Source organism: Pongo pygmaeus, chromosome 8, assembly GCF_028885625.2.
Source record: "Pongo pygmaeus isolate AG05252 chromosome 8, NHGRI_mPonPyg2-v2.0_pri, whole genome shotgun sequence".
Lineage (NCBI taxonomy): Eukaryota > Metazoa > Chordata > Mammalia > Primates > Hominidae > Pongo > Pongo pygmaeus.
In genome coordinates this window covers 19,454,944-19,473,645 of record NC_072381.2, presented here as the reverse complement: position 1 = coordinate 19,473,645, position 18,702 = coordinate 19,454,944, and the positions used below count along the sequence as shown (strand labels likewise).

The window sequence follows — 18,702 nt, the reverse complement described above, 5'->3', positions numbered from 1 at the left end:
GAAGACTTAATTTTTTTTTGTGGCTCTAATTATAATATTCATTCTTGGAGATATTTAATTATATAATGACTGTTGTTTAATTCTGTTTGTGTTTGTAAAATTTCCATAGTTTTAATAAGTACTAAACTTCTTAAGAGAAAACCACTGATATCTTACTTCTTCTGTATTATACATGGTTGTGAATAACAACCATGGAATTTTCCAACATTTTCCCAAACTTCAACATCCATGGAATTTATCCATAGGATAAATTCTTCCAACAGTTATAGCAATCCTTCCCTTTCATTCTGAACTTCATTTTTTCCCTCCCTCACATATCCAAAGTTGAATAAATTCAAACTCATCTTTTCTCTGGCCCCAGCCACTCTATTTTCTGTATGTCAATTTATCAACTTGCTCACAATAATTCTGTGTTTGTTTGGTTGGTTGGTTTGATTTTCCCCATACCTTGCAGTTTTTGCTTCTCTTACTTATAACTGGACTTGAAATTCTGGCAGCTCTCATGGGCTGCTGAGGGAACAAACTCTTTATAAAGATGTAATGACCAGACGAATTTCCCAAAGTGTGATCTGCCGCTGGCTCTGTGCCTGCTGCAGGGATGCTGCTAGCTTTCAGATTCCAGTCAAAGTCCTCATCTTTCTCCTGCTCCCAGGAACAAAGATCAAATTCGAAATCACAGCGCCCACTGGAGGTACCTGGAAAATATTTCCAAATATATGTTACAGAAAATGGAAATTTGCCTACTTTAAAACATGCAATTCAAAACTGCAGTGATCTTGCTGTATCATGTAATATTTGAAACCTTATAATGCTATACTGATAGCAACATATAAAGAGACTATTTCGGTTTGCTATACGCACAGCTATTTCCATGGCTTCTGTAAGTTCATTTCTCTACAAATCTGGTCCCAGTTTCAAAACTGATAAACTAGTTTAGCATTACACACATTTCTTTCTGTAAATACCTATTTGGTCAATATAATTTATTTATTCTGTCTTCTCATCTATGCTTCTCAGGTCTTGGTAAGAAATTTATGAAGTTTATTATTCTACAATATATTTTAGGTTGGGTAATGCTGCCCCGAGCAAAAGTTATCATTTATCATAGTAGTTATTTTTTAGAACAGTCCTTTATTTTAGAGAAAATTGTCAAACAGAAAAGTGAGGTAAAAAGATGTGATAATTTGAATGAGTTTCTTGTAATAAGTTGCAGAAATTAAATATGTTAACTTGCATTAAATACCAAACTATCTCCCAGCTATTTTTTGAGGTATTTTATTACTGTCATTGCTTAAGTTGTTTTATTTTCCCATTTCCATGACAGTAGTAATTACACAGGCATCTTTTTATCGTGCTGCAAGTAAATTATAAAGGTGAAAATGGCAGTGAAGATGTTATAAAACTGAGCATTGTTGTATGAAGGTGTCATACCTTATACATTTATATATTTAGGACTTTTCATACTTTTCATTTTTAAGTCAATATTCACGATTCTGCATAAAACCAATGAGGGAGGCTGGGCATAGTGGCCCACACCTGTAATCCTAGCACATTGAGAGGCTGAGGCAGGTGGATCACCTGAGGTCAGGAGTTCAAGACCAGCCTGGCCAACATGGTGAAACCCCATCTCTACTAAAAATACAAAATTAGCTGGGCATGGTGGCAGGCATCTGTGGTACCAGCTACTTGGGAGGCTGAGGCAGAAGAATCGCTTGAACCCAGGAGGTAGAGGTTGCAGTGAGCCAAGATCGTGCCATTGCACTCCAGCCTGGGTGACACAGCGAGACTCCATCTCAAAAACAAAAAACAAAAAACCAATGAGTGAGTAATTTGATAAGTAACAAAATGTACTGTTTAGAATTCTTTAATGACAATAATTCTTTATGAAGTTCTTCTTGAAGATTACAACTGAAATAAAAATCTGTAAAATCATAAGTAAGTGTCCAAATATTAAAAATATTTGAAAAGAACCTAGCGTAGCATGTTGATATGTCTTCAGATAAATGTTTCTCTCTTAAATAAACCTCATTTAAACAATTGTTCAAAATTTTTAAGGCAAATGAGGTTAAGAATGATTCTGTCATCAAAACACTCAGGGACTTGCTCTCCACTGCACAAGCCAAAGAAAGGCAGATAACCCCACAGATGCTATGGTAATTCCTGGACAAATCATCTACTCTATTTTATTACATATGACTCTTTAAGAATGTCCAAGCTCTATTGCACTTGGCATCAAAACAGTGAGGTTTTTGTTTGTTTGTTTCTGTATAGATACATTCTTATAGTTATCCCAAGTCAGATAAAACTGTCTCAAGGTGCAAAATAAACCAATTACTCTTTGTAGTTTATAAGGTGGAGAATCATGAAAGCATACGAGGCTGGATGGAGTGGTTCACCCCTGTAATCACAACATTTTAGGAGGCTAAGGTGGGAGGATCACATGAGGCTAGGAGTTTGTTGACCATCCTGGCCAACAAAGTGAGACTTTGTCTCTACAAATAATTAAATTAAATTTTAAAAATTAAAAATTAAGAAAGAAAACATAGGAGTTTTACCATTGTTTCTATGTCATTTGGGGATATAAAAGAAAATACTAAAATAAAATGTAAGCTAACTTTATTACACCTCTGAGCAAGAAACTTGTACAATAAAGAAAAAAGGCTTAAAAGAATCATTTTTAGCTGTTGAACTAAAAAAAAAGATTACTTCAAGAAAACATCAAGACTAATAATTTGTTTTTCTAAATTGTTTAACAGTCAATATAAATTTGTAACATCTTCAAGGATAGAGATACATTTTCTGTCATAATTTATGTCATCAAATGAAGAGAATGCCTTTTAAAAATCTAATTGCTAATTCAGTTGTCAAATGTCATTTGAAATGTATTTTGTAATTTATTGTTTTTCCTGGAATAGACTATAATACTTATAACTTCTTGCAGTATAGAATACTGAAGTTCTAAGTATCCTTTCAAAGGACTGGGGAGTAGATGTCAGGAAAATAGTAATGAACCCCAACTCAGCATCTAGTTTAGAATATGAACCACTGTCTTAGTTAAGAACTATAAAATGAAGTAAATAATTCAGTTGCCTTGTGTTGGAAAATTTAGCAGCCTGTGAGAAATAGATTAGCATATAGAGCAGCATCTAGAGAGGCCATTTGTACAAGAAAATAATGTGTGCTGCTGAAAAACAGATTCGATATTTTTATTCATGTAAACACTGCTACATAGATCTTTATGATGTAAATCATATTTTTCTTTTGATCTTTTCCCTTGTTTTGAAGTTATGTTTCCTTGGAAAGTTTATTTCTAATATACCAGTGGGGAAAATAAAATAAGCAAAAATAAGTAGTTTGAATTTCACATCACTGTGATGAGGGGGAACAACTTATAAGTTCATATCCTATTATTTCCTATAGGCACCAGGTAAAAAAAGTAGCACATCGTCTTGGGAACTGATGATAATTCCTGGCATTTCTGATGCAATTAATGCCAATATCAGACACCTGCGCCATCAGAAAGACAATGATCACCTTTGTCTAAAGCTGTGTCATCCATCAAACTATTTTCTACCTTTCTAAATCCTATAATTTGTCCATTGATCAATATCTCTTACAGGTACAAAATATGCCTCATTTGAAAAGGCATATTTTGAAGGAACATAACATAATTCCTTTTGAGGTCCTACCATCAAACTCAAAAAATTAAAATCATACCAATTATATTCAGGTATTCATTCAATATACATTTATTCAGCATATTCTATAAATAAAGCACATTTAGGAAAATAGGAAAAGAGGGATAGTGGGTATTAAATATAATGTGTGCCAGGTCCTAAAACATTCTCTTTATATCTGTCATTTCATTTAACCCTCACTTCGTCTCTATATAATAGTTATTATTCTTATTTTGGTTGATGAGAAAGTTGAAGTTCAGAATTAAACTTTGCTTAGTATTCCACGGTAAGTAGCAGAGCTATGAGCTGAAGAAGGATACGACACACAGCTCCTTTAGTACTACTCCCTTTGATAATGTGGGATGCAGCAGTTAGGGGTGAGAGCTAAAATAAAACAAATTTACAAATACAATGGGATAAGAAAGTACATGTACCTATAGAAAAAATTCTCTAAGAGACTCCTTCCTCTGTGAGTAGGTAGCAACATGAAGATGGCAGTCGTTCAATTTAGTGTGATTATTCTTGAGGTATTATGACATGATATAGTTCATCACTTCTTTAACTGTTCATCTGAATGAGAATGTCCTACAGGTGTCAATTTGTCATTCAAAGGAAGAAGATTCTGCATTCAAATGAATGGGATCAATTCTATAAATTTTATCTTTCTTTGAAAGATTTTAAAAGATGCTAATATATTAAAGGCTCTGAGAATTCCCACAATATGCAAACTATTTCTTTATACAACAGAGTATATTCCCAATTTATTTGACTAAGGAATCTTTTTTTTTTTGGCCGAACTATTAACATATTGTAGAATACTATGCTAATGATACAGGACAAGATTTTCAAATCCTGATGTTAAGACACAAAAGCAAAAGGCATAATTAGAGAAGCTAGGTATTAGTTTCCTAGGGCTGCATAACAAAAGTATCACAAACTGGGTGGCTTAAATCAACAGAAATTTTTTCTCTGACTTTGTTTTCAGACTGGAAGTCTGAAATGAAGGTTTTGGCAGCATCATGCTCTCTCTGCTGGCTACAGAGAAGAATCCTTCCTTGCCTCTTCATAGCTGCTGGTGGCTACAGGCCATCATGGTGTTCCTTGGCTTGTAGACATATCACATCAATCACATGTCATTCTCCCTGTTTCTCTTCACATCATCTTCTGTCAGTCTGTGTCCAATTTTCCCTCTTCTGATAAGGACACGAGTCATAGAATTAGGTCCCACCTTTATCCAGCAGGACTTTAACTAGATGACATCTGCAAAAGCCCTATTTCCAAATAAGGTCACATTCTGAGATTCCAGGTGACCATGAGTTTAAAATTCCAGGTGACTAGGTGTCCACAAATTTTCAGTGGACATTATACAACCCAGTTACTTAAATGTTTACTTGTTTAAAGGTACATCTCTTGGGCTTTTGTACCATATAATCATATCATTCAAAAATAATTATAATTTGAGTATCCTTGATTTCATTTCATGTTTTATATGTTGACCAGCACCACAAAAATAATATTAAATAGTAATACTAATAGTAGATACTTTGACATGTTCTTGATTTTAATATAAGCACTTTCACCGTTCCCTACATTAATGTGTTATATCACCTTTAATGTGTTAAAATAATCGTATGTATGCTCTGCATATCGTAAGAAATGGTTGCTTAATTTAAACAAGTATTTTCAGCACCTATCAGCTTGCTGCTATTTTCTTCAGTGATTTGGGTACATTAACATATTATGACATTAAAATAAACTTAAAATGTTATATAAGATCTTCATCTCAAAATGCATGATATATTGCTATGTATATACTATATATATTATGATGAATTTAGTTTGCTAGCATTTTAAGCTTTTCTGCATGTATATTCATAGGATGTTTGAATATCACTTATCTAATTTTTGGAGGCTTCATTATCAGTGATATATTAGCTTAATAAAATAAATTCCATCTTTTCATATGGTTGAAATAGTTTCTTTGGGCATTATTAGTTCATTAAAATTTGATAGAACTCTGCAGTATCTATCCCAGGAGAAAGAACTGGAGGACATTTGTTGATAACTTATTTGATAGTTAATGGTCTTTTCAGGCTTTTTGCTTTATTAGTTAATTTTGGTTATTTTTCCCCTGGAAAATTAACTATTTCATTGACATTTGCAAATTAGCACAGAGTTATTGTTCTCTATATCCTTTTTATGTCTCCTTTAGCAAAACTACATTTATTTGTATCTTCCCTTTTTTAAATTAAAAATTAGTAAAATTTTCTCTACTATATCTACTTTTAAAAAGAACATTCTTGGACTTATCATTTGAATTTTTTTCAAGTTAGCATTTCTCATTTTCTTAACAATACTTTTGCAACCTTTTATTCTGAAATAGTTTCAAACTTGCAAAAAAGTTGCAAGAATAATAAAAATATCTTTCATTTACCCTTTAACCAAGTTCACAAATGTTTATATTTTCCCCATTCTATCTAAATTCATGTGTATGTGGATACACAGGCACACCTCTAATATATTGCTCTGTCAATTCCAGGCCATTGCAAAAAAGTCAATAACACAATAAAGCAAATCACATGAAATTTTGGCTTTCTCAGTGCATATAGAAGTTATGTTTACACGATACTACAGTGTCCTAAAAGTGCAGTAACATTATGTCTAAAAATGTAAATGCCTTAATTAAAATAATTTATTCCTAAAAAATGCTATCATCTGAACATTTAGTGAATCAAAATGCTTTTGCTGATGGAGGGTCTTGCCTCATTGTTGATGGTTGCTGAATGGTCAAGATGGTGGTTGCTGAAGGTGGCTACTAAGTTGGCTACTGTAGCAATTTCTTAAAATAAGACAACAATAAAGTTTGCTACGTTGGTTGACTCTTTACCAAAGACTTGTCTGTAGCATGTGATGCTGTATGATAGCATTTTACCTACAGTAGAACTTCTTTTCAATTGGAAGTCAGTCTTCTCAAACCCTACTGTTGCTTTATCAACTAAGTTGTAATATTCTAAATCCTTTGTTGTCATTTCAGCCATGTTTACAGAATTTTCACCAGTAGTAGACTCCATCTCAAGAAACCACTTATTGCTCATCTATCTGTAAGAAGCAATTCCTCTTCTATTCAAGTTTATTGTGAGATCGCAGCAATTTAGACACATCTTCAGGCTCCACTTCTAATTCTAGTTCTTTTGGTATTTCCACCACATCTGCGTTACTTCCTGCACTGAAATCTTGAAGCCCTCAAAGTCATCCATGAAGGTTAAAATCAACTTCTTCCATACTCCTATTAATGTTAGCATTTTGACCTTCTGCCATGAATCGCAAATGTTCTTTTAATGGCATCTAGAATGGTGAATCCTTTCCAGAACGTTTTAGATTTATTTTGCCCAGATCCATCAGAGGAATCACCCCCTATGGCAGTTGTTGCCTTATAAAATGTATTTCTTAAATAGTAAAACCTGAAAGTCAAAATTACTCCTTGATTCATGGACAACAAAACGAATATTGTGTTAGTAGGCATGAAAGCAACATTAATCTCCCATTACATCTCCATCAGAGCTCTTGGGTGACTAGGTGTATTGTCAATAAGCAGTAATATTTTGACAGGAATATATTTTTTTTCTGAGCAGTAAATTTGAACAGTGGGCTTCAGTAAACCATGCTATAAACAGATGTTCTGTCATTCAGGCTTTGTTGTTCCATTTAGGGAGTACACTCAAAATCCATACTGGGAAAATATGGAAACATGGATTCATATTGGGAAAAACATTATTACAACAGGGAACCCTGACACTTGAAAAGACCTTTGGTATGAGTCAATGTACTCTCTTTTCTGAAAATGTTGAAACAGGAATTAGGTGACTTCCTTCCACCTCCACTGTCAGCCAGGTCAGGGAAGTTATAGAAATGATTCCTTTACTGGTTGGTGTTTCATTTGATCAATTAATTTAACAATGTAATAGATGCTGGGGCTGGTTCATCAATAAGCATGTCCTAATGGAGTTCTCTCCCATTTTAATAGAATGGGGTAACTGCTAGGATGGAGATGAAAAATTTAGGATTAATTGTAATTGAGTACAATAAATACCATACAAAAGTCTAAAGTTACATCCCTGTTTCAATGAGCTTAAACTAAGAAAGACTTAAAACCTGCCAGGCCCAGTGGCTCTTGCCTGTAATCCCAGCACTTTGGGAAGCCGAGGTGGGTGGATCGCTTGAGGCCAGGAGTTTGAGACCAGTCTGGGCAACATGTTGAAACTCCATCTGTACTAAAAACACAAAAATTAGTCAGGCATGGTGGTGCACGCCTGTAGTCTCAACTACTCAGGAGGCTGAGGCACCAGAATCACTGGAACCTGAGAGGTGGAGGTTGCAGTGAGCCAAGATTGTACCACTGTACTACAGCTTGGGCAACAGAGTGAGTTCCTATCTCAAGAAAAGGAAAGAAGGGAGGGAGGGAGGGAGGGACAGACGGAGGGAGGTTGGTTAAAAACCATTTTTATTTTATGAAGGCACGACTGTCTACAAAGAAAATCTAAGGAGTGTACTGGGAAGTGGGGAAGGAGGAAGGGAGGAAGGGAGGAAAGGAGGGAGGGAGGGAAAAACTTAAAAACCATTTTTATTTTCCAAAGGCATGGCTGTCCACAAAGAAAACCTACAAAACTCTGATAGCTAATAAATGAGTCGGCAAGGACACAGGAAACAAGATTGACATACCATATTAATTAAGGAAAATTAAATAATTAACATTTATTTCTGAATCCAAGAAATGAAGACGGAAATAAAATTAAAATATAATACCATTTATAATCCTTCAAAAAGTGAAATAGGTGTAAATGTTGTAAGACTTACATAGAATTTGTATGCTGAAAACTACGAAATGCCGATTAGAGAAATCAAAGATCTAAATAATGGGGAGAAACCTACTATGCTCATGATTGGAAAACTCAATATATTGAAAATATGACTTCTCCCCAAATTGACATGGTATTAAATGCAATTTTTATCAAAGTTCCATCAAAATAATTTGTAGCTATATATTTTTATAAAATGTATATAGAACATCAAAGGAACTAGAATAACTAAAACAATTTTGTATAAGAAGAATGAATTAGGAGGAATTAATCTAACTGATTTCAAGATTTATGATACAGCTTTAGTTAACCAGACTGTCTTGTACTGGTGGAGGAATAGATACCTGGATCAACAGAACAGAAAAGAACCCAGAAATAGCTCCATGTAAGTACAACTAATGTTTGACAAAGGTACAAAAACAATTAAATAAAAGTAGGACAGTCTTGTCAATGATGCTGGAGTAGTTGGTTATAGGCAAACATAAAAATAAAGGAACTGTGACCACATTTGACACTTTAGACAAAAATTAACAAAATGATTCATACCCTTAAATGTAAAATGTAATACCACACAACTTTTTAAAGAACACAAAGGAAAAAATCAGGGACCTAGGACATGGTGAAGTATTCTTAGATGTGATATCAAAGCATGATCTGGAAGAGGAAAGATCAATATATTGAACTTCATCAGCATTAAAAATATTTGCTCTGCAAATGATCCTGTGAAGAGAACAAAAAAGACAACCCAAAGCCGGGGAGAAAATATCCGCCATTCACATATCTGTTAAAAGACTTATAACCATAATGTGTAAAGAACTCTCAAAACTCAACAGTTAAAAAGAAGTCTAATTAGAGAATGGGCAAAAGAGATATTTCAGCCAAGAGGATATATGGATTATAAACAAACACAGGAAATAATATTCAACATTACTAGCTATTGGGAAAGTGCAAATTAAGACCATGGTGAGATATTACTCCTTAGTTATAAGAAGGGTAATATAAAAATAAAATAGTAACACCACCAAATGATCACAAGGACGTGGAAACACTTGTTCTTGTGTACATTACTGGTGGTAGTGTGACACGATGCAATCGCTCTGGAAAATAGCACCAGGGTATGTTACCTTAATAGCATGAAACATGACTAAGCAATACAAAGGAAAACGTGATTTATACACACAGCAACTTTGATGGATCTCAAGAGGATGATGCTGAGAGAAAGAAGATCTTTGAGACCTATTCTCAAAGGTCACATCCTGTATAGTTCCATTTATATAACTTTCTCAAAATGATAAAGCAAAGAGATATAAAACAAAGTAGTGGCTTCCTGAGGTTAGGGATGATGGGAATGAGTTTGACTATAAAGAAGTAGCTCAAGGAAGATCTTTGTAAAGATGGAGTATCTTGATTGTGGCAATGATGCTTTACACAAATTTATGCATGTAACGAAATGCTGCAGCCTTTCAAACATTGAGACAACATTAGTTTCCGGGTTTTAATATTGCCCATAGTTACGTAACCACTGAGGGAAAAATGTATGAAGGGTACACAGTATTTTTCTGCACTCTCTTTGAAGTTTCTATGAATTCATAATTATTTCAAAATTAAAGGCTAAAAATATTAATATCACTTGCTGATTATCATTAGGAATTTATGATAGAGTGATTTCCAGTGTATTTTGTTATTCTGTGAAGTAATAATCATAAATACATTAAACAAAATTTTTCACACTGTGATGTACAGAATGACTGTCCTATAAAGGGCATATTTGTGTTCCTACAAAGAAAAAGGCAGTTTTGAGGGTAAATAATTTAGAAAAACTCTATGTGCATCAACTTTTTGAAAATTCATAAGGCACATTATATATCAAACATCTGGAAAACATGGATTATCTCATGAGTGATTCAGAGAGGTCCTTCACATATAATTTTTTCTTCTCTGTCAACGACCTGATTTTATAATCTGGAAAACATTATCCTAAGACTTGCCACTTAAGACACTGCGATAGTGAGAGGAGGGACCACTGCTGGTAATTTTGGAAAGACAATGAATGTGGTTTTAGCTCCGGTCACTCAGCTACAGCTGGCTCTAATGAATTCCTCAAGGTCAGGACAGCTGATCCCTCCCAGAAAGCCTGCCTTAGTAACATCATGATATCTGACCTACTTTCTAACATAATTTTTCAAAGAAAACAAAAGCTATTCTCAGTCCATGCTATTAACATCTTGAAAACACACTGGTCGTTTTCAAAGCAATGTGTTACTTTTATGAAAGCCCACGTTGGGATTAGTATTTATATATGACTAAATTATCTTCATTTCGCCCCTCCAAAAGTACTTGGCACTTTCTCTAACTCTCAAGAAATGCAAATGTTTATTTACATATCTCTTTTACTAGACAAGAAGCTCCACAATTATTCGGGTCATATCTTGTTTTCCTTTGTTTTTGCACTAAGGCCACTTCTATTGGGGGTGCCTAATGTTTACCAAATAAATAAATGAAAAGGAAATCTGGTAGTAATATGTCAGATAATGTGAGTGTTAATTATAAAATGCTTCCTTAGATTTTAAATGGTTATTGACTAAGAACAAAGTAATTACCCAGGTCAGTGGTTTTCAGTACTCAGGATAATGCACACTGGCGTACTCCCTAGCCCAGAGGCAGTGTACACTGTGAAATTAATTTTTGCCACAACGGAGCACTAATTATGAAATGACAAAAAGTTTCAGATGGAACATCGACCTTACTATAATAAATAAATAATATGTGTAACATAATCTTACTGCAAAAAGTAACAATTATACCTTCAAACCATAGCCCCTTCTCCCCCAGAATTCATCTGTTTACTTGGAAATTAGAGAATGCTATATAGTTGTATGCCATAACAATTAAAAGAGGGCAGTCAAGATGTGAACACATTAACTAAAAAAACTCAGTAAATAAAAACATCCTGAGGGATAAAGTGGGTGGTAAAATTCTCCTTATGCATTTACAGAACTCAAATGACACTGTTACTGACACGGTGATGACATAAAAGGGGCTGTGTTTTAATTATTCTTGGCTTTCAAAATATTTCTTTGATTTTTTTAATTCCTTCAATTATATCGCATATCCTTTGGCTTGATGCATTATTTTTCATTCTTTAGTCAAATATTAATTTCTCAATTAGAATTTCTATGACTGCCCTATTTAAAATTATAAGCCACCACTCCAAGCATTTTGCTTTACTTTGCCTTACTTTTTGCTGGACCACTAATCACTGTAATATGTGTGTGTGTGTGTGTGTCTGTGTGTGTTTTATATACATGTATGTATAAAATATGCGTGTGTGTATATATATGTGTATATATATCCATATACATATACACATAGATATATATATAGTGTGTTATTTTACTTATTTTGTTTGATGTTTGTGTCCCACCCACCACCAACAGTCAGAATGGAAACTCCACCACAACAGGACATGTGTATGTATTGTTCACTTCATTATCCCAAGAAACTAGAAAAAATGCCAGACATATCATAATAAACACTTGCTGAATGAATGCTCATTTTTACAAGTTTCTCAAAATCTTCAATAAGTTATATTAGCAGGCAAATACATGCATATGAACTGTCTTGACTTGAATATATTTTAGTCTATTCAAGTCATAAAAACAGAGAGAAAGTTGTAAATATAGAAAGACGTACAAAATAAAACACAAATTATTGCTAATGGTTAAAAAATTAATATTGAATATTAAAACCAATAAATATTTTCTTATGTTGACAAGGAACTAAAGAGTGCAATACTAGCTCCCCCTTCCACCAGAAAGCTTTGTAAAATTTTTTGTATTATTGAGAGCAATGCTTTTCAAATTTTAATACACATATGAATCATCTGAGGAACTTGCTAACATGAAGTTTACGATTTAGTGAGTCTCAGATGGGGCCTCAATGCTGGCAAAGATGCTGATGCTCTCTAGACCAAAATTTAAGTAGAGGTGAGTTTAATTATTTAGCAGTGTTAAATTTTGCACTGCTATGACATAAAAAGTAATGATATTTTGAGGCACAGTTCATCCAGTGGGAAATAACTTGTGTTTAAATATATCTGTAATAATTGTGAAAGACTCCTAGTAAGTGACTGAGTATAAGAGTTTGGCTGATTTTTTATTAAATGTTCTTTCCCCTCATCCTCCCAATCCAGGCAGAGTACACTTTTCTATCCCACTGATTTTAGAAATGGATTTGTGACTTTCTATGGCCAATGAAATATTTACAGGCATGACACAGGTAGAGAATAACATTTACTTTCATGTCTGGATTTGTGCCCTTTTCCTCCTATTTTTTGCTCAAAGAACATGCCTTAGGTAGCTGCTGGCTCAAGCCTGGACTCCATCCACACCTTACAACTAAGCCCTGCTAAGCTCAACCCGAATCACAGAACCTTGTGGGGATGTTAATGGGTACAAAAAAAAAGCTAGCACATCAAATTCACTATAGTCAATGATAAATTAATTTTACATTTTAAAATAACTAAAAGAGTGTAAATAGATTGTAACATATAGGATAAATGTTTGAGAGGGTAGATATCCCATTCTCTGGGATGTCATTATTTCTCACGGCATGCCTGTATCAAAACATCTTATGTAACCCGTGAATATAGACATCTACTATGAAATGGTTTGGCTCTTTGTCCCCATCCAAATGTCATCTCAAATTGTAATCTCCAATTGTCAGAGAGGGACCTGGTGGGAGGTAATTAGATCATGAGGACGGTTTCCCCCATGCTGTTCTTATGATAGTGAGCGAGTCTCAGGAGATCTGATGGTTTAAAAGTATGGTACTCATTCCTTCGCTCTCTCTGTTCTGCTTCCATGGAAGACGTTCCTTGCCTCCCCTACACCTTCCACTGTGATTGTAAGTTTCCAGAGGCCTCCCCAGCCATGTGAACTGTAAGTCAGTCAAACCTCTTTTATTTATAAAGTACCCAGTCTCAAATATGTCTTTATAGCAGTGTGAGAATGAACTAATATAACACATACTATGTACCTACAAAATTTAGAAATTTAAAAATTAAGAAAACAAATCACAGAACCTCATCACATACAGGGTGAAAATAAGAAACGGTTTTTAAATGGCAATTAATTTTGCTGTAGTTTGTTACACAGCATTATCATGATACAGATGACTTGTGCAGAAATTAGTACTTGTAATGGAGTGCTGACATAAAAATTACCTAAAATTTGTAGCAATGACCAGGATGGCAAGCAATAAAGGAACTGTTACAGGAGACTGAAAAATTTGAGATTTACATTATGTAACATCAAAACATTTGATAAACCTGGTGCCCAAGATATTGCGTAAAGCTGAATATGTATATAATTATATTACAAATTTGTGTGAGAAGCTTTCTGGGCAAAATGTTGAAAACGTGAATTGGCTACTACTTGACGTATTTGATAAGATGCCACAAGAAAAATATGAGCTCAGGAAAGAACTGAGCAGCTAGTAAACACATTTAAGAAGGCAAGGAGAGAGGTCAGAAATTCTGAGATTTTAAACCTCGGAAGGAGAAACTTTAATTGATCATTTAAATCGTGGAATGCTAAAACAAATCTTCCAGAAAAGACCAAACCCAGGGCTCCACCATGAAGGCATGGCCTTGGGATAAAGTCCAAACCAAGTGTAGAGCTGCAGACTGTTTTTCAGACTTTTGACAGGAAAACCATCCTCCTAGGTATGTGTGTGTGTGTGTGTGTGTGTGTGTGTATAGTCACCCTGACGTGCTATTAAATAGTAGGACTTATTAACTCATTCTAACTATATATATACACATAGTTGTATATATAGTATATAACTAGTATATGTATAAACTAGCATATAGTATATATGTAGTTTTTTATATATAGTATATAACTATGTATATATATGTATGTGTGTGTGTATATATATATAGTTAGAAATAATTAATAATACCTACTGTTTGACAGCACATCAGGGTGACTATAATCAATAATATCTTAGTTTTACTTAAAATAACTTAAAGAATATAATTGAATTGTTCGTAATTCAAAGGATAAATGCTTGAGGAGATGGATACCCCGTTCTCCACGGCATTATGATTTCACGTTGCATGCCTGTATCCAAACATCTCATGTACCCCATAAATATATACACCTACTATGATATGGTTTGGCTCTTTGCCCCCACCCAAATTTCTTCTCAAATTGTAATCCCCACTTGTCAGGGAGGGACCTGGTGGGAGGTGATATTTTTTATGGTTTATTTTGTTATGGTTTTACAAAAGTCTGAGACATCAAAAAAAAAACTGTGATTAAATTTAGAGAAAAAGGCACATCTCACAAAGAATTTTACAGTGAGTGAGAAGCAACATGAACTGCAGAACTTGTAGGCGGGGAGTCTCTTGCAAAAGCCGAAGTCACATCTGCAAACTGGTGAAGAGGCAGCTCTAAGCTCTGTTCAGCCACAGACACATCAAAATGCAAGCAGAAAATGTCAGAACCAATGTTGTCAGAACTCTAGAAAGCAGTCAAAAGATTACGACAAGCAAGCAAATGCTGAATCAAGAAGACAGAAACCTAAAAATGGTAGGAAGACTCTCTATGATTTCTTATAGAAGATGGAAGCAGAGGGAATATTTTCTTACTCATTGTGTGAAGCCAATATTACTTCTAATACCAAAACCAGACAAAAACTTATAAGAAACAAGAACTAAAGAGCAACATCTCTCATGAACGTAGATCTGAAAATCTTCAATAAAATACTAGCAAATCAAATCCAACAATGTCTAAAAATAACTACATGCCATAGCCAAAGGGGATTTGTTCCAGGTTTGTAAGTCTGGCTCAGCATTCGAAAACCAAATAATGTAATCCATCACATCAACAAGCTAACGAACAAAAATCATATAGTCATATCAATACATGAAGAAAAAGCATCTGACAAAATCCAACACGCATTCATGATAAAAACTCTCAGCAAACTAGAAATAGAGAGAAACTTTCTCAACTTCTTAAAGAACAACTACAAAAAAACCTACAGCTAAAATTACATTTAATGGTGAAAAGCTAGATGCGTTTTTGCTAGTATCAGGAGCAAGACAAGGATGTTCCCTCTCACAACTCCTTTTCAACATCACACTGACAGTCCTAGCTCATGCAATAAAACAAGAAAAGGAAGTAAAAGTTATGCAACTTAGGAAGGAAGATATAAAACTGTCTTTGGTCACATATGGCATAATTGCCTATGTAAAATTCTAAAAGAATAGACAAAAATATTCCATAACTAATAATCAATTACAGTGGGTTGCAGGATACATGATTAATACACAAAAGTCAATTGCTTTCCTACATATCAGCAATGAACAAGTGGAATTTGAAATTAAAAACATGATAACATTTATATAAGCACTCTCTCCCTGCAGAAATGAAATACTTAGGTATATGTCTAATAAAGTAGACGTAAGATTTATTTTTATTTTTATTTTTGTTTTTTTCGGAGGCAGACTCTCGCTCTGTCACCCAGGATGGAGTGCACTGGCATGATCTTGGCTCTCACTGCAACCTCTGCCTCCTGGGTTCAAGTGATTCTCCTGTCTCAGCCTCCTGAGTAGCTGGGATTACAGGTGCCCACCACCACACCCAGCTAATTTTTTGCAATTTTAGTAGAGACAGGGTTTCGCCATGTTAGCCAGGCTAGTCTCGAACTCCTGACCTCAGTGTATCCATCTGCCTTGGCCTCCCAAAGTGCTGGCATTACAGGCGTGAGCCACCGCACCCTGCCAGATGTAAGATTTATATGAGGAAAACTATTAAACTATGATAAAATATATCAAAGACTAACTAAATAAATGGAGAGTTATTTCATGTTCATCAATAGAAATGCTCAAGGTTGTCAAGATATCAATTCTTCCCAATTTGACCTCTAGATACAATGCAATCCCAATAAAGTCCCAGCAAGTTATTTTGTGGATATTGACAAACAATCCTAAGGCTTGCATAGAGAGGCAAAAGATTGAGAATAGTCAAGACAATAGTAAAAATAAAACAAAAGAAGATGGCTAATACTACCTGACCCCAGGCCTTACAATAAAGTTACAGTAATCAAGACAATGAGGTATTGGCAAAAGAATATACAAATAGATGAATCAAACAGAATACAGAGCCCAGAATCAGATGAACAAAAATATGGTTAACTGATATTTGAAAAACAGAACAAAGGCAAGTCAATGGAGAAAGAAGAGTCTTTTTAGTAAATGGTGCTGGAAAAAATGAACATCTACATGCAAAACAATGAATCTAGACACAGAGTTTATAAGTCTATGTCCTTCACAAAAATTAACTCAAAATGAATAATAGACATGAAAATACAAAACTGTAAAAATGCTAGAAAATAACATCTGAGAAGATCTAGATGACCTTTTGCTATGGTGATAGCTTTTTAAATACAATACCAATGGCACAATTCATGAAACAAATAATTGGTAAGTTGGACTTTGTTAAAATTTAAAACTGATGCTTTCTGAAAGACACTGTAAAGCAAATTACCGGTAGAAGACTAGTCACAAACTGGAAGAAAATACGTGAAAGATACATCTGAGAAAAAAATACTATCCAAAATATATGAAGAACACTCAAAACTCAAAAACAACCTAATTAATAAACGGACAGAAGATCTGAACAGACACCTCATCAAAGAAGATATACAATGGCAAGTAAGCAAATGAAACAATGCTCAACATCATATGTCATCAGAAATTGCAAATTTAAAAAATGACATACCACTAAATACCTATTAAGATAGCAAAAATTTAAAAAGAAAACTGAAAACAAGTGCTGGCAAAGATATGGAGTAACAGAAATGGCCATTCATTGATGCTGTGAATGCAAAATGGTACAGTCACTTTGGAAAACAGTTTGGCAGTTCCTTGCAGAACTAAACATACTTTACCATATAATCCAGTAAACTTGCTCCCTGATATTTACCCAAAGGAGTTAAAAACTTATGTCCACACAAGAACCTGCACATGCATGCTTACAGCAGCTTTATTCATAATTGCCAAAATTGGAAGCAACCAAGATGCCCCTCAGTGAGTGAATGGACAAACTGTGGGATGTTCAGACAACAGAATATTATCCAGCTGTAAAAAGAAATGAGCTATCACATCTATTATTAACTGAAAAAAGGAAATTTGAAAAGGCTACATGCTGTATGAGTCCAACTACATGATATTCTGGAAAAGACAAAACTATGGAGACAGGATCAAAATCAGTTGCCAGCTGTTTCAGGGTAGAAAGGAATGAACAAGCGGAGCATAGAGGATTTTTAGGGCAATGAAACGACTCTGTAGGATACTACGATAGTCGATACATGTTATTATACATTTGTTAAACCCACAGAATGTACAGCACCAAGAGTGAGACCTAATGTAAACTATGGAGTTTGAGTGTTAATGATGTGTCATTCTAGGTTTATCGATTGTAGAAAATGTACCACTCTTGTATGGGGAAGGCTGTGGGTATATGGAAAGAAGGAGTATATGTACTTTTTTTTTTTTTTTTTGAGACGGAATCTTGCTTTGTCACCAAGCTGGAGTACAGTAGCGCGATCTCGGCTCACTGCAATCTCTGCCTCCTGGGTTCAAGCAATTCCCCTGTCTCAGCCTCCCGAGTAGCTGGGACTACAAGCGTGTGTCACCACGCCCAGCTAATTTTTTGTAGTTTTAGTAGAGACAGGGTTTCACCATGTTGGCTAGGATGGTCTTGATCTCCTGAATTCATGATTCACCCGCCTCGGCCTCCCAAAGTGCTGGGATTACAGGTGTAAGCCACGAGGCCCGGTCGATAACTGTACTTTCTACTCAGTTTGTTGTAAACCTAAAATTGCTATAAAACTAAAGGTATTAAAAATAAACATGAAAAAAGACACTCTACAAAGTGATAATAAATATTTGCAAATTGCATATTTGAAAATGATTTAAGATTTATAATTCTAAAGAACTCCTATAACTCAACAAAAGATAATTCTGTAAAAAAATGGACAAAATACTTCAATACATATTTCTCCAAAAAAGATACACAAATAGCCAATAAGATCAAGAAAACGTGTTCAACATCATTCATCATTAGGGAAATGCAAGTCAAAACCACCATGAGATTACA

General features: G+C 34.5%; 1 protein-coding gene across 1 annotated transcript in view; it reads right to left on the bottom strand.

Moving 5' to 3' along the window:
• Positions 1-18,702, bottom strand: part of MALRD1 (MAM and LDL receptor class A domain containing 1) — a 679,682-nt gene that overhangs the window by 367,690 nt on the left and 293,290 nt on the right. The window contains exon 25 of the mRNA XM_054503207.1: positions 448-695. Within this exon, the coding sequence (XP_054359182.1) occupies positions 448-695 (248 nt within the window). The remainder of the gene's footprint in view (positions 1-447; positions 696-18,702) is intronic.